The sequence below is a fragment of the Netta rufina genome, assembly GCF_964035555.1.
Source record: "Netta rufina genome assembly, chromosome: 3".
Lineage (NCBI taxonomy): Eukaryota > Metazoa > Chordata > Aves > Anseriformes > Anatidae > Netta > Netta rufina.
This window is the reverse complement of record NC_140125.1, coordinates 106,272,143-106,285,150: the sequence shown is the minus strand read 5'-3', so window position 1 is coordinate 106,285,150 and position 13,008 is coordinate 106,272,143. Positions and strand designations below refer to the sequence as shown.

General features: G+C 44.8%; 1 protein-coding gene across 1 annotated transcript; it reads left to right on the top strand.

Annotated features, from left to right (window-relative positions):
* The first annotated feature begins 484 nt into the window (after positions 1-484).
* Positions 485-12,506, top strand: PDIA6 (protein disulfide isomerase family A member 6). Its single transcript, XM_084283715.1, has 13 exons — positions 485-558; positions 2,913-3,054; positions 3,374-3,431; positions 4,133-4,259; positions 4,759-4,865; positions 5,984-6,117; positions 6,578-6,692; positions 7,621-7,761; positions 9,004-9,088; positions 9,179-9,251; positions 10,286-10,444; positions 11,214-11,310; positions 12,014-12,506. The coding sequence occupies exons 1-13, from the start codon at positions 525-527 to the stop codon at positions 12,080-12,082; spliced, it is 1,341 nt and encodes a 446-aa protein (XP_084139841.1). The 5' UTR covers positions 485-524; the 3' UTR covers positions 12,083-12,506.
* Positions 12,507-13,008: the final 502 nt, after the last annotated feature.

The following is a 13,008-nucleotide window of genomic DNA, read 5'->3' as shown; positions in this document are numbered from 1 at the left end:
GGGGTTGGACCCGATGGTCTCCGGAGGTCCCTTCCAACACCTACAATTCTGCATGATTGTGTGACTTTCTACTTTTATTTGAACTTTTACACACAAGCTTGTGGCTTGCAGAGAACGTTTTGTTGAGTCTGCTTTTCACAATAAAGCCACTTGGGCTCAACATTCCGTGAGATTTCGCCTCACGGCGAGGCTCTACAAACGGGACAAACGGGCTGCTTTAGCCTCTAGTCCCGGCCTACACCGAGCCCCACGCCCCCTCTCCCCGCTCTGCAGGGCGGAGGCAGCCCCACCACGGGGCCGGCTCCGGGGGCGGGCGGGGAGGACATCTCCCCTCGGCCTCCGCCCCGCCCCGCCCAGCCTCCCTCACCCCAGCTCCTCCCGACGCGGCCTCCCCCTATTGGCTGCACCGAGTGCGCCCGCGCCCGCTCCGCCAATCAGCGGCGGCCACGGCGGGGACAGGCGGTGGGGGGGTGGGCGGGGCTTGCCCTGAGGAGCGGCGGCGGCGGAGGGAGCAGGGGGCAGCCATGGGGGCGCGCGCCGCGGGCCGCCTCTGGTGGGGTAGGAGCCGCGCGCCGGGGAAGGGCGGGAAGGCGCTGAGGGGAGCGGGGGGGCCGCCATTTTGCGCGCCCCCCGCCGCCATTTCGGGGAGCCCCCTGCCGCCATTTCGGGGTCCCCGGGCGGTCTGAGGGGGGCTCCGGCCGCCATTACGGGGGCTCCAGGTGGTGGGGGGGGTCCGGGGAGGGGTTGGGGGTGTGATAGGAGCCCAGGCAGCAGGAAAGAAATGCTTGAATTATGTTATTCTACTTCTAAAAGCTACTCTCGTCTCTAGTAACTTGTTTTTTTTCTGTTTGTGTTTTCTTGTTCTGGGATATTTCTTTGTCTCTACCTTGTCTGGTTGCCCTGAGTTGGGCTTAAAGACTGTAGGAAAGAAATTAATGGAAGCCAAAAGGAGGAGGCGCAGGGGAGCTGCGCTTCCTCTCCCGCTCCCCCTGTTGCTGGGCTGAATAAATCCCTAAATCCGCTCAGCGCTCCCCATTGCAGCCCTGTGTACAAGAGCTGAAGGTGCAGGTAATGCCCAGCCGCTGAGGGGAGGCTCTCGCTCTATCAGGGTGAGTTTGGGCCTCAGGAGGTCCCTAAGGAGGGAGTTCACGAAGACGAGCTTCAGCAAAAGCTTTCCTGCCCAGCTCCTCAGGCTTGGAGCTTGGCTTTTTGATGGGAACGAGTAATAGCATTGTGGAGCCACCTTGGTTGGTTTCACAATGCTCCTGGCTGTGTAGTTTGTTTACATTGGAGAACAACTTTTGAAATTAGATTATCTGAGGTTGGTTCTACCCCTAAGAATCAGGCAATCCCAGGTTCGCATTTTCCTGGCTTAAAGGATTGTAGGAAAATAATCTTTTTACTTTCTAAAAATGAATTAAACCATGCATATTTCACAATAGGAAGGAAAACTATACTGCTGGCTTATGAGTCAGAGTTAAAATAAAAATCAAAACGCAGTGGTATGTGCCTAGGTAGATTTTACCACGTGCTACCTTGTGTAAGCTCTCTTTGGCATATTTTTTGCATGAGGCAGAATTTGTCTATTTGAAGTGTCTGGGAGCTGACAGAAATGGCTGGGTGAGCTCTGGTTTCTGAATGTATTTTGCCATAGTTCTCTTGGGTGATGATAAAATACACTGGGTTAATTTTAATAATCTCTTTCCATTGCGGGAAGAGTTTCTGTCGGGAATGGCTTTGGCATTCAAGTACCGTTCTGCATCCTTGTGCTCTTACTCTGCCCAGGCGGCAGTTGTTACTGTAGGGCACCGTAACATGCTGTGACAGCCACATGTCGCCTTAGAAGCTGCTTGATCTGTGCTGATGAAGTGCTGCTTGTGTGTGGGCAAACTGAAGGGACAGAGCCCATATAACAGGGAAATCCGGTGGTGGAAACCAGCTGGGATTGCCCTAAAAGAGGGCTAGAAGAGCCTGTTAGGAGGGGGCGTGGAGCGCTGGGTGAGGTGCTGGCTTGCTGTGGGGTGATTCAGCCCTGACCTCTGGCTGAGCAATCTGAAAGATGTTTTTTTCTTTCTGCTTCTCTCATCTGCAGACTACACATAATGAAACTGCCTTTTTTCGAGCAGGACTGTTAAAGCGTAGGTGATGCTGTGCAGTCTGTGTGCCGTGTGCTGCAGAGGTTTGCATCACTGAGCCATATCTTCAGTTTCGAAGAGAGACAAGGTGCAGCTTGCCATGCGAGTTATTAACCACTTGCAAAAAAAGCTAACTATTTTTTCATTAGTTCCGACTTCAGTGTCTGAGCTTTTACTCCCCTGAGACTTCGGTGGGTTAAGAAAATCTTCTGCTTTATGGACTTTTTTTACAAAGATGCTTGTCTCTCATAAAGTCAGGTCTTAATCCTCAGACAAGGTAGAAGGAAGGATTGTGAGGTTTTACTTGGAAAGCCTCAAGTAATAATAAGATACAGAAGTGACCAGAAGTAAGAAATGTTTTAACAGAGGTGCGGGTAGTTGGCTTAGGAGGTCCTATGAGAAAACTGAGAAGGAATTGTAGCTGATCTTGGGGGTCCATATGGAAGTCCTGCCTGTCTGGTACCAGCAGAAGTTAGGGTTGCAGCTTTGACTGAATGTTCTCTGGAGATCCTCAGCTTAGCAGGAGTCCCCCGTGCTGTAGGCACAGAGAATATATTACATGATCCTCTTAAACTGTGATTTAACTGGGGAGGGAGACTGCATATGTTGCCTTTATTTCTCTTTCGTCTGGTGAGGCCGGAGTTCCTCACCACCCCCCCTTTTTTTTTTTCTGCTGACGTGAAAGCTTGCTTAGGGGAGGGGAAATGATTTAGCCATGGAAACAGGAGTGCCATAAATGGTCTGTGGGAATGCTGATTGCTTTGCTTTTCGTTCTAGGCACAGTGAGCTGCACGTTGTTCCTGGCAGTTAACGGTCTGTACTCGGCCAGCGATGATGTGATAGAGCTAACACCAACCAACTTCAACAAGGAGGTCATTCAGAGTGACAGCCTGTGGCTCGTCGAGTTCTACGCCCCATGGTGAGAATTACATCAGATGTAATCAGATGGGACTGTGTGTAAATCTGGATTTTGGTGCTCACATTTACATATATTTGGAAAGCCAGGTAGCTTGTAAGAGCAGTGTGTGTATGTATGTACATGTATCTGTATAATATATATATATGGAGGGTTTTGGCTTTTTTAAAGTTGTCTGATCAATTATGTGATGTGTCATAGCCCCTTCACCTCTTCACGGGTAGAAATCTTTTGTTTTGCAAACCCAACAAGGCTGCTTTCTGCTTCATCAAATAGTTCTGCAATCTGAATGAATATTATTTTTTTTTTTTCCTTCTAAAAGGTGTGGTCACTGTCAAAGACTAACCCCTGAGTGGAAGAAAGCCGCAACAGCATTAAAAGTAAGTTTAACTTTTCACAAATGCACTTGCAGCAGAGGACTAAGGAGAATCTGTCTGTTTTTCATCTTGCTTGGAAACGTGGTGGCAGAATGGAAATACCCTGAATCGTAGCCCTTCAATTACACTTGTCCTGCTGTGGAAGTGGCCCATAAAAGGTGGCACACAGGCACTTAAAAGTTCACTTTTTCTAAAAAGCCATTCAATTGTAGAAGGAAGCAAGTCAATTTTGTCCCAGCAAGTTTCCATTACTGTTTTCCAGGTCTGCTTCTAACAGCACCACAGGACTGTAGAATCCAGCCATCTCCCAAAATAGCACGTTCATCTTTTCTTCCTTGCTGTCCTGTCCCCTGCTACTGAAATACAGGAACAGGGTGAACTGAGTATTTGAACACAGCTTTGTAAGCTGTTGGTGATGAGTTTTTCTTTCATTACAGAAATCAGTCATTCAGTGATGTGCTGAGCTCTTTCCTATATAAAATACATATTCCTTTTTTTTAAGGGGGGGAAAAAAACTTTAAAACTTCGGATGAAGAAAGAAATGAGCATCAGAGGTGTTCCCTAGTTTAATGCTTTTTGGGTTACAGCAGCTTTCAGTGACTCTTCTCTTAGCTTCCTAATAACTGTCTTCAGCATATGCAGAGTATAAAATGTGTTAAATGACTGTTGAAAGCTTGCCTTAATTTTTGTTTTTACTTCCACAGGGCGTAGTGAAAGTAGGTGCAGTAGATGCAGATAAGCATCAGTCCTTGGGTGGACAGTACGGCGTCAGAGGGTTTCCAACTATCAAGATATTTGGAGCCAACAAAAACAAAGCAGAAGATTATCAGGGTAAATGTGATCCTGTTTTGTGTGCTGCGCAGCTAAGAGCATCCCTGAATGCAGTAATTGTGCTAGCTGCTAGTGCCGTCTTGTGTTGCAGTTCCTCCCTGTCTAGTGCTTTTAGTAACGGGGAGAGACAGGTGGGTGGGATTTGCTGGCTGAGTTGTGCATATTTTAGTTCAGGCTGCATGTCCCATCAGCAGTTCTTAGTTGGTGGAGCTTGATGGGCAGCTCCGAAAAATTTCTCCTTCCCTGCTGTTCGGTGGAACTCACCCCAGTCACCCCCTCCATCAGATAAGGAGGATGTTTGAAAAGCAGAGAGAGAGTGAATCCTTGTGTTTTGAGTCAATAACATTCCACCGCTGGTGTTGTATCGCTCACAGCCCAGTCCGGCTTGTCCTAAAGAACCCCTAGGGAAAGAATGTGTTCCTTAAATTTGTAATTTAGTCAGTGGCTGGCTTTAGACTGGCTTTTTGGTGTTCTAATCGTTCGTTTTGCCGTGTCGCAGGTGGCAGGACAAGCGATGCCATCGTTGATGCTGCCCTAAGTGCTCTTCGGTCCCTGGTGAAAGACCGTCTCAGCGGCAGAAGTGGAGGATATAGTTCTGGGAGACAGGTACTTGGGGAAATGTGGTTGTGCTTTGAGCTGGAGGCTGTCCAGGGCAGGAGGCTGGGGTTGTGCCCCCTGTTTTGAGTATTTCCAAGGACAGGGGCTCCACAGAGACTGCACTCCCCGGGCAACCTGTGCCAGTGTTTGACCACCCACGCAGTAGAAACATTTTTTCATGCTTATAAATGGATTTCTTGGACAGACTGCAGCAGTTCAGCCTGTTTGCAGTGCAGCTCACTGTCTCCTTATCAAACCGACACTTTTATGAGTTCCTGAAGGAGGATATTAGTGGAAACTGTGTCAGAAGCCTTAGGAGGTGAAGACAGGGACCATCCACTGCTGTGTCCTTATCCACCAAACTGGGCAGCCCTCAGAGGAAGCTGTCAGGTTGGGCAGTGTGGCTTTTCTATAGTAAACCTGACTACTAGTGAGTGACCTTTTTGTGTCCTTGGTATGCTTGGAAATGCCTTCCAGGAGGATTTGCTGTTACCTTAACGAGGGATTAAGGTGGTGTTGGAGCCTGCTTGGCACTGGGGCCACCCTTGCCTGGTCCAAGTCTAAGCTAGTGTTTTTTTTTTTCCTTGTTCTTAAATTTGGTAACGTTCTGCTGTAGTTGTCTTGCTGGATTTCTCCCTGAAGGTAAATTGAAACACTTCTCACTCATCCTACAATTTCTAAATCATCGAGTAAGTCTCTTGACATCCTCAGGTTGTCCAGATACAAGGTTTGGGTGGGCTGCACCGTGGGGTGTGTGTCCCACTGGCATCTTCTGTACAGAAGCAGGGCACAGAGGTGGCCCAGGTGGGTTGTGGAGGAGAGCCCTTCATTCCTGGACTGATCTGGGCGTGAAGAACTTGGGAAGCATTCCCACATGTTCCTGTTAGTCAGTTTGACCCAAAAGCTGTTTTTAATAGAAGATTTTCTTGCTGTTTCTTCAAAGTGCCATGGGAATAGGCTGCGTATATTTGTTGTCAGTTCTAAAATGGGAAAGTTATATGACCTAACGCTGCCTGGTTTGTATCGAACTCAAATAAAGAGCGCTTGGTGCAGCATGAGGTGGGAGAACTTGTGTGGGAAACCCATTTTGTCTGCTGCTTATGTGAGGGTCTGTTTGTTTCTCACAGAGCAGAGAGAGCGGAGGTGGAGACAAGAAGGACGTGATTGAGCTGACTGACGACAGCTTTGATAAGAACGTCATAAACAGCGACGATGTGTGGATGGTGGAGTTTTATGCCCCATGGTGTGGGCACTGCAAAAAGTAAATGAGTTTGTTTGTTTGTTTGTTTTGACAGTTTGGTTCCCATTAGTGCTCATTTATGTGCAATACCCTTAGGTCCCTGAAAGGGACTTTAGAAAAACACACTTCTGATATACCTATAAGGTTTTTTCATCAAAAATGTGTGGGCTTCTCCAGCATAGAGCACCTTTGATGCTGTTCTGGCTGCTCTCTCCCTTAGCAGTAAACTCCCAGTTACCAGTGGGAAGGAGATCCAGAAGTTTTATTAACCTCTTCGCTCCTTCAGATGCAGGATTTGAGTCTAACTTTTAATAATCCAGCTGGCTGTCTTATCCTGCAGGTTTTTATTTTCCCTCTGTGTGATGTATCCTGCAGGTTTTTATTTTCCTTCTGTGTGATGTATGCTCCGTAATTTTGGAATGTGGTATGCTTTCTCTAGCCCTGAGAGGACTTTGAGCACTGATAATCTGTTGTTTTTCAGTCTGGAGCCAGAATGGGCAGCTGCTGCCACTGAGGTGAAAGAACAAACCAAGGGGAAAGTAAAGTTGGCTGCGGTAGACGCAACAGTCAATCAGATGCTGGCGAGCCGGTATGGGGTGAGTGTGCCGGGCAGTGGTTATCATTTCCTTTCCGTCCCTAGTAAGTCAGATTTCCCTTCGGTCTTACTGAACTGATTGCAGCCTGGCACCACATAAGATGTTTTGTTCTAAAAATGTTGGCACATACGATTTTTACACAATGAATTCATTCCTGAACATCAGTAACTATATAAAAGGGATAAGAGGGAAGGAAGAAACCTGTTGGTTGCTGATGAAGAAGGCTGTTCACTTCCATAGCATCCCGAATAGCCTTATCACTGTAGTGAGAGGTCTCTCCTTTCACACCTGTATGTTGTCTGGGTGTCTCCAGAACACACACAGGTGGCTTTGAGCCACTTACCAGGGATCACTTCACCAGTGGCACCCAGATCAGTTTGCCGTGGGCCCAAACAAACTGGTAGTCTTGATTTTTAATATGGTGTGAGGGAACTTACAGTGTGCTGCTTAGGTTCCCAGTAAGCGTATGTGGCTGGCAATAAGCAAGAGCACTGAACAAATTGTATTTGAAGCGTAGCAGGAGGGAGCCTAAGGTCTTTCTTTTTTTTTTTTTTTCATGTTTTTGATTTTTCCATGTAGGCACAGTGCTGTTTTGCCAGAGACTTAAGTGTGAGAAACTAATGACTAGGGTTATGGTAGTCCTTCTGTAATTAACGTGCAGTGCTTGGTATCTCTGAAGGGAGATGGAAAGCCTTGCTGCTTTGTCAGTCCTAAAACTTGAAATGGTATTTCAGCATGTAGGTACTATTTTGAGTTGTTGCATAAGTAGGAAGCTACAGAATTGTTAAAGTTCAGTTGTAACATGTTGCAAGAATTGATTCATCTACAAGTTAAATCTCTTCTTAATCTGGGATACATCAGGGTAGCCGATGCCTTCCACCACAGATGACCAGATTTACTGAGTTGGTGACTTAAACTTCCCTTGCAGATTCGTGGATTTCCCACAATTAAAATCTTCCAGAAAGGAGAAGACCCTGTTGATTATGATGGTGGGAGAACCAGATCTGATATTGTTGCTCGTGCTCTGGATCTGTTTTCTGATAATGCACCACCACCTGAGCTCTTGGAGGTACCTCTACATTTTTTTTTCAAATTGCTTTTTCCATTATAACCTTTGTAGCGTTTTCAGAGGACTATGTTGACTGTCAATAAAACAGGATGCTGCTTCTGTACCATTTTTGAGACAGAAATAGTGAAGGATAACAATTCTGACCACTTTGCTTTCGGTTCTTTAATTCTGTGAATTCACTGTGAATCCGCTGTTCACTAAAAGACTCAGAATTGGTACAGTGAAGGCACTGACAGCGCTGGTACCGTTATGCCTGAACCCTCTAGGGGAATGAAGGAAAAGCTGAGTGAAGAACAAGATGGTAGGGTTTTAGCATCTGTATGCTCTCTTTTATGAATTGCATGAAAATTGACCCAACTTGTGGTCCAAAGGATTCTATGCTCAGAGTGGTGATTTCTGGTTTTGCCTTGATGGGGGTAGAATGGAAATGGTGATCGAGAGCAGTTGTCTCCAGAGTGGTGCATGTGCTAAGACATTGAGGTAAGGGAAGAAAAACTGTTGTACAATTAATGAAATAAATAAAAATACATATTCTTAAATAGTGCTTACTTCACCCTTATCCTTTTTTAATCTCTGTTCTGTGTGTACTTTATTATATGCATAGGGTATTCGTACAATAGCAGGTGTATATTAGTTGTACATTGGGGCTGTGTGCTGAAAACATGTTTTTTACTGATAGAGTGTGGAGTCAAAGTTCAGTGACCACTGATTTACATAAATGTATTGATTCCTTTGTTTTTTAAGGTGGTAGATCAAACAGAAGTGGTATTGCTCCATCAAATGTCAGCTAAATTTCCTTGTGTTTAGCAAATGCTGCTCCCTGCTGGCTCTCCTTATGCTAACAACAGCGTGAATGGGAACTGCAGGCACAGGCATATGTTTGGGTGCGCAGTCTGCGGTGACCTGCAGTGAGACCAGCGGTTTGTTTTACACAAGCCCTGGTTTAAGGGCACAAATTTTGAGCTAGAAGTGGCATCTTACTGTGTTCCCTCCAAGCCTTGTTTGATACTGCTTAATTTGCTCCAAGTCTTAACAGAAAGCTTTGTGAACTCTTTGTAATTAGCCTTACCTTGGGGGACAGGTAGGTGTCCCCCAAGGTAAGTAGGTGGGGCTTGCAAGCTTTTGTGTTATTTCAGATGCTTATTACTGGGTAGGATGGAGTTGGTGGTTGCTGGAGGGAAGTGCAAACACAGCTGGGTAATCAAAAGTCTTCTGTTGACTTTGTGTCTCTCTGTCTTCTAGATAATTAGTGAGGATGTTCTGAAGACTACCTGTGATGCTCATCAGCTGTGCATCATTTCTGTCCTGCCTCATATTCTTGACACAGGTAAACATACAAGCAAGCAGTCTTCTATATGAACTTGTCCCTTAAAGCACGTAGAAGTGTGTTTAATTTTTAATTCTGTCTGACAAACAGGAGCTTCAGGGAGGAATTCTTACCTGGACGTCATGTTAAAAATGGCTGAAAAATACAAAAAGAAGATGTGGGGGTGAGTGGCATTGTGGCCTCATGTTTTTGGAAAAGATGTGGGCATATTTAGAGGTAATGGGAGAGAATCTTGTATGGTAGTGATTTATCTGCAGAGAGCTGTTCCTGGATCCTCTATCCTGGTATTTCACTAACTGTGCTGGGGCTGGAGGTGCCTTGTGTCACTAGAATAAACAGCTGTATTTTTCTTGTCTCTGTGCATCTCTCAAGCCCTGCGTTTACAAGAGATATCCAAGCATTAATAAATCAGATTAAGCATGTTATACTCTTATCATGAATGTTACAGTACTTTGGGGCAATATTTTGGACTCTTTCAGGGTCTTGCTGATGGCTAAGTCTGTCAGTGTGCCTGGCATTCTCAAAAAAAAATAAATAAATTGCTAACAGTTTTCATGTTCCTGAAGGAGCAGGCCAGCAGGTTCAGCATTTTTGCTCCTCTCTAGAGTGCATGTTGACCTCTCTGGGAAGTGAGAGTTGTTCTGACACTGGCTGCTGTGAAAAAGGGGCAAAACGGCTTGAAAGCCTGGAGGAGAAATGCTGAGATAAGCTGGTTCCAAAGGATCCTCAGCAGACTTGTCAAGCATTAGGGGAACTGAGTCCTGACCAGTGAGGAAATAATACTGGGTGAATGGTTGTTTATCCAGTCTTTGGCAAGAAATCTACAGTGGTACCTGGGCAGCACTTTGTCATATTTGAGACCTGTGACTTGAGCCATTTTAAACATTGCTTATTATAGGTGCAGCTGTTTGTTCAGGCTGGTAGTGGTGTTCTTGCCTTGGAATGGCTTAGGTGGCTGTTCTGATTCACCAGAAAATAGCTGGGACTGGGGCTGGGCTGTTCAGGAGGGGCTTCCTTCTGTTTGGTGGTTCAAATCTGGGACCCCAATACTCCCTGCTGACTGGAGTAACAACCAGGGATGGGTCTACACTGTTAAGGACAGTTCAGAACCCAGTGCAAACTCTGCAGGGTGTGTGTGACTCTAAAACAAGGGCAATACTTATTTTTAATTACGAATTATCTTATGTTTTCCTCCAGGTGGCTGTGGACAGAAGCAAGTGCTCAGCCAGACCTTGAGAGCTCTTTGGGGATTGGTGGCTTTGGGTATCCAGCAATGGCAGCTATTAATGCTCGGAAGATGAAATTTGCCCTTCTGAAGGGATCGTTCAGTGAGCAAGGGATCAACGAGTTTCTCAGGTATTAAATCTTTTATTTAAGTGAGGCAAATCTTTGGATATCTGGTGCTGTGTCTTTCTGGACCAAAATCAGGCTGTCATGGATGAGGTGAGACTTGCACAGTTAAATATAAAAGGCATTCACTGGAGAAAGGGAATGATTTCAGTGGGATTGCAATTACTAAAGCAGTCTACATTTGTGTGACAGGTACTGTTAGGAAGTTGGCTGTTTAGAATTTATTGGTAGTTTTGCAAAGACTTTTGAAAATAGCTTGAAAACAGAAGTGAACTCCGATCTTGAAAAATTCTGTTTCTCTAATAAACTGGTAAATTGGGATGTGGTAATCAATGCTGTTTAATTCAAATGGTGAGATCTGGTTAATCATTAGTAATTGGGAAGTTCCTAGTTTGGGAATTGCTAGCAGTGTCATTTCACAATTATATAAATGAATCTCAATCAGTGCTGTTGAGGTACCTGAGGTTTTGTCTATTGCTAGTCATCTTTCTGGTCCTGTGCCACATCTGATTTGTCCCTGAAAATGCAAAAGGATTGATGAGTTCTTCAGCTTTTTAACGTTAAGCCTGTAAAGCAAGCATAAACTAGCAAGTGCAGGATGGGGTGCTTCACAGCAGGAGCTGGTTTTGTAGCCCTTGCAGCCAGCAGAGGCTTAAGAGTCTGCTTAAAAGAAACTTGGTCTCGAGCTGTTCTAAGGTAGGGTTGAACCAGACTGTTCAGGTGGATGGAGACTGGAGAAAATTCTTAAAATTAATTTTTACTTGTCTCATCTCAGGGAACTGTCTGTTGGTCGCGGCTCAACAGCACCAGTGGGTGGCGGAGCTTTCCCTAAAATTTACACAGTTGAACCTTGGGATGGCAAAGATGGTGAGGTAAGAAAAGCTCTCTCTGTAAAAGTGCTGATGCTTTGCAAGGTTCAGAAGCAACTGGGCAGAGTAAGAACTAGTAGTGTGAAAATTCTTTTTTAATAAGAATGATCTTGGTGGTCTGGTGGCAGGATTTAGATCATGGGAAAACAGGCAGCAGGTTGATTGTCTGACACGAACATGGCGCTCCTGTTGAGCTACTAGGATGCAATCTTAAAGTTCAGTTACTTGCAACTGAAACATTTTACTGCCCATACTGAGTAAGGAAGGCGTGTATGCATGCAAGACCCAAACATTGTGGAGATTTTGGCTATGTGATGTGCTGACCTTAATACCAAAGTCTTAATGTTGGAAAGTTTGTTAGCCCCACACACTGACTGTGTTCTTGTTTAAAGTTCAACGCTGCTGTAAAAATGAGTTACTACCATGCTTTGGTCAATGTAATGGGATTAAAATATAGACTGTGATAGTAGTTCTGTTACGTGGTCTATTTGTATTTGACTTTATCTGGAGTATATATAATTAGTAGAAAAAGTTCTTTTTCTAGTCTAAATTTTGATCAGTTATCCATTGCTTAATACCACTGAGCTCTTAGGAATGAAAAATAACAGGAGGGAGCTTTATATTGAGGATGAAGAAAGAATCAAAGTCAGTAATGTTTTGGTGTTGTGTGTTGACTCAGAATTCTGGCTTTTTTGCATTTTCACAGCTTCCAGTTGAAGATGATATAGATCTCAGTGATGTGGATCTGGATGACTGGGATAAAGATGAGCTGTGAGAGATCTTCAGGAGACTTCTTTTCTTGGGAGAGTTTGCGCAGCAGTTTGCAACCTGGTTCCCATTCAGATGGATATTCCAGTGGCCTTTTTATGGAGAAGTAGCGCACGACACACTGTGCTACATGATGCACTGCAGCAGTGAACTGTACGCAACTCAAGAAAACATTGCAGAAATTCTATGAATTGTCATAACCAGTAAACTTGATTGTATTCTGTGTAACAAATATTTTGAGGACAACATGGATTTTTTTTTTCTCTGAAACATCTTGGGGTTTATTTTGTTGATGGTGTGCTGTTTGAGTGTTCCTGAAGGCTGTTAGTGTAACCAATTTTAAATGTGATTTTTTTTTTTCTTTTCCATGGAGGTGGAACCTGGTCAGCTTCTGTTTCAAGTAAAGAATAAAACAATATTTTTGACACACAGTGTTAGTCTTGTACAGAGTGACAGAGGTGCACGTGGTAAAAGCTATCCTGTTTTGGGTGACTCTTGAAAAATGAATGGCAGAAGAGAGCCTGGAGAATGAGGGAGTCCTAAACCATACCTCCTCGCTGCGAAAGGTCTTGGCAGTTTGGCCTCAAGCTTGGTTAGAGAGACAATCTTAGTTTAAATGCTCATTAGTCTTCCTTTTTCTATTCTTTCTCAGGGGGTTTCTCTTTCTTTGTGCCAGACGTCATATGATTGTTAGTACAATGGAAATTGTGTTGCTGCTGCAGTGGGAGACACCATCCACTAGAAATTGCTGCTGAGCTGGGAGCTGGTACTCTTTGGTACTCTTTTTTTTTTTTTTTTTCCCCCCCAGGACTAGCAGTGAAGTTAATCCCATTTTAGGACATGAGGTGCTAAAAGTGAAAAACCAAGGTGCTGTCTCCAGCAGGTTGGATCTGATATTTCTTCACTTCCCATCTGGCACTGTTTGGATTTGAA

Excerpts from the sequence above, each read along its gene's own strand:
- PDIA6 (XM_084283715.1), top strand. The coding sequence starts at position 525 with ATGGGGGCGCGCGCCGCGGGCCGCCTCTGGTGGG. Across the intron at positions 3,055-3,373 it reads GTCGAGTTCTACGCCCCATG|GTGTGGTCACTGTCAAAGAC; the intron begins GTGAGAATTACA and ends TCCTTCTAAAAG. Across the intron at positions 10,445-11,213 it reads GGGATCAACGAGTTTCTCAG|GGAACTGTCTGTTGGTCGCG; the intron begins GTATTAAATCTT and ends GTCTCATCTCAG.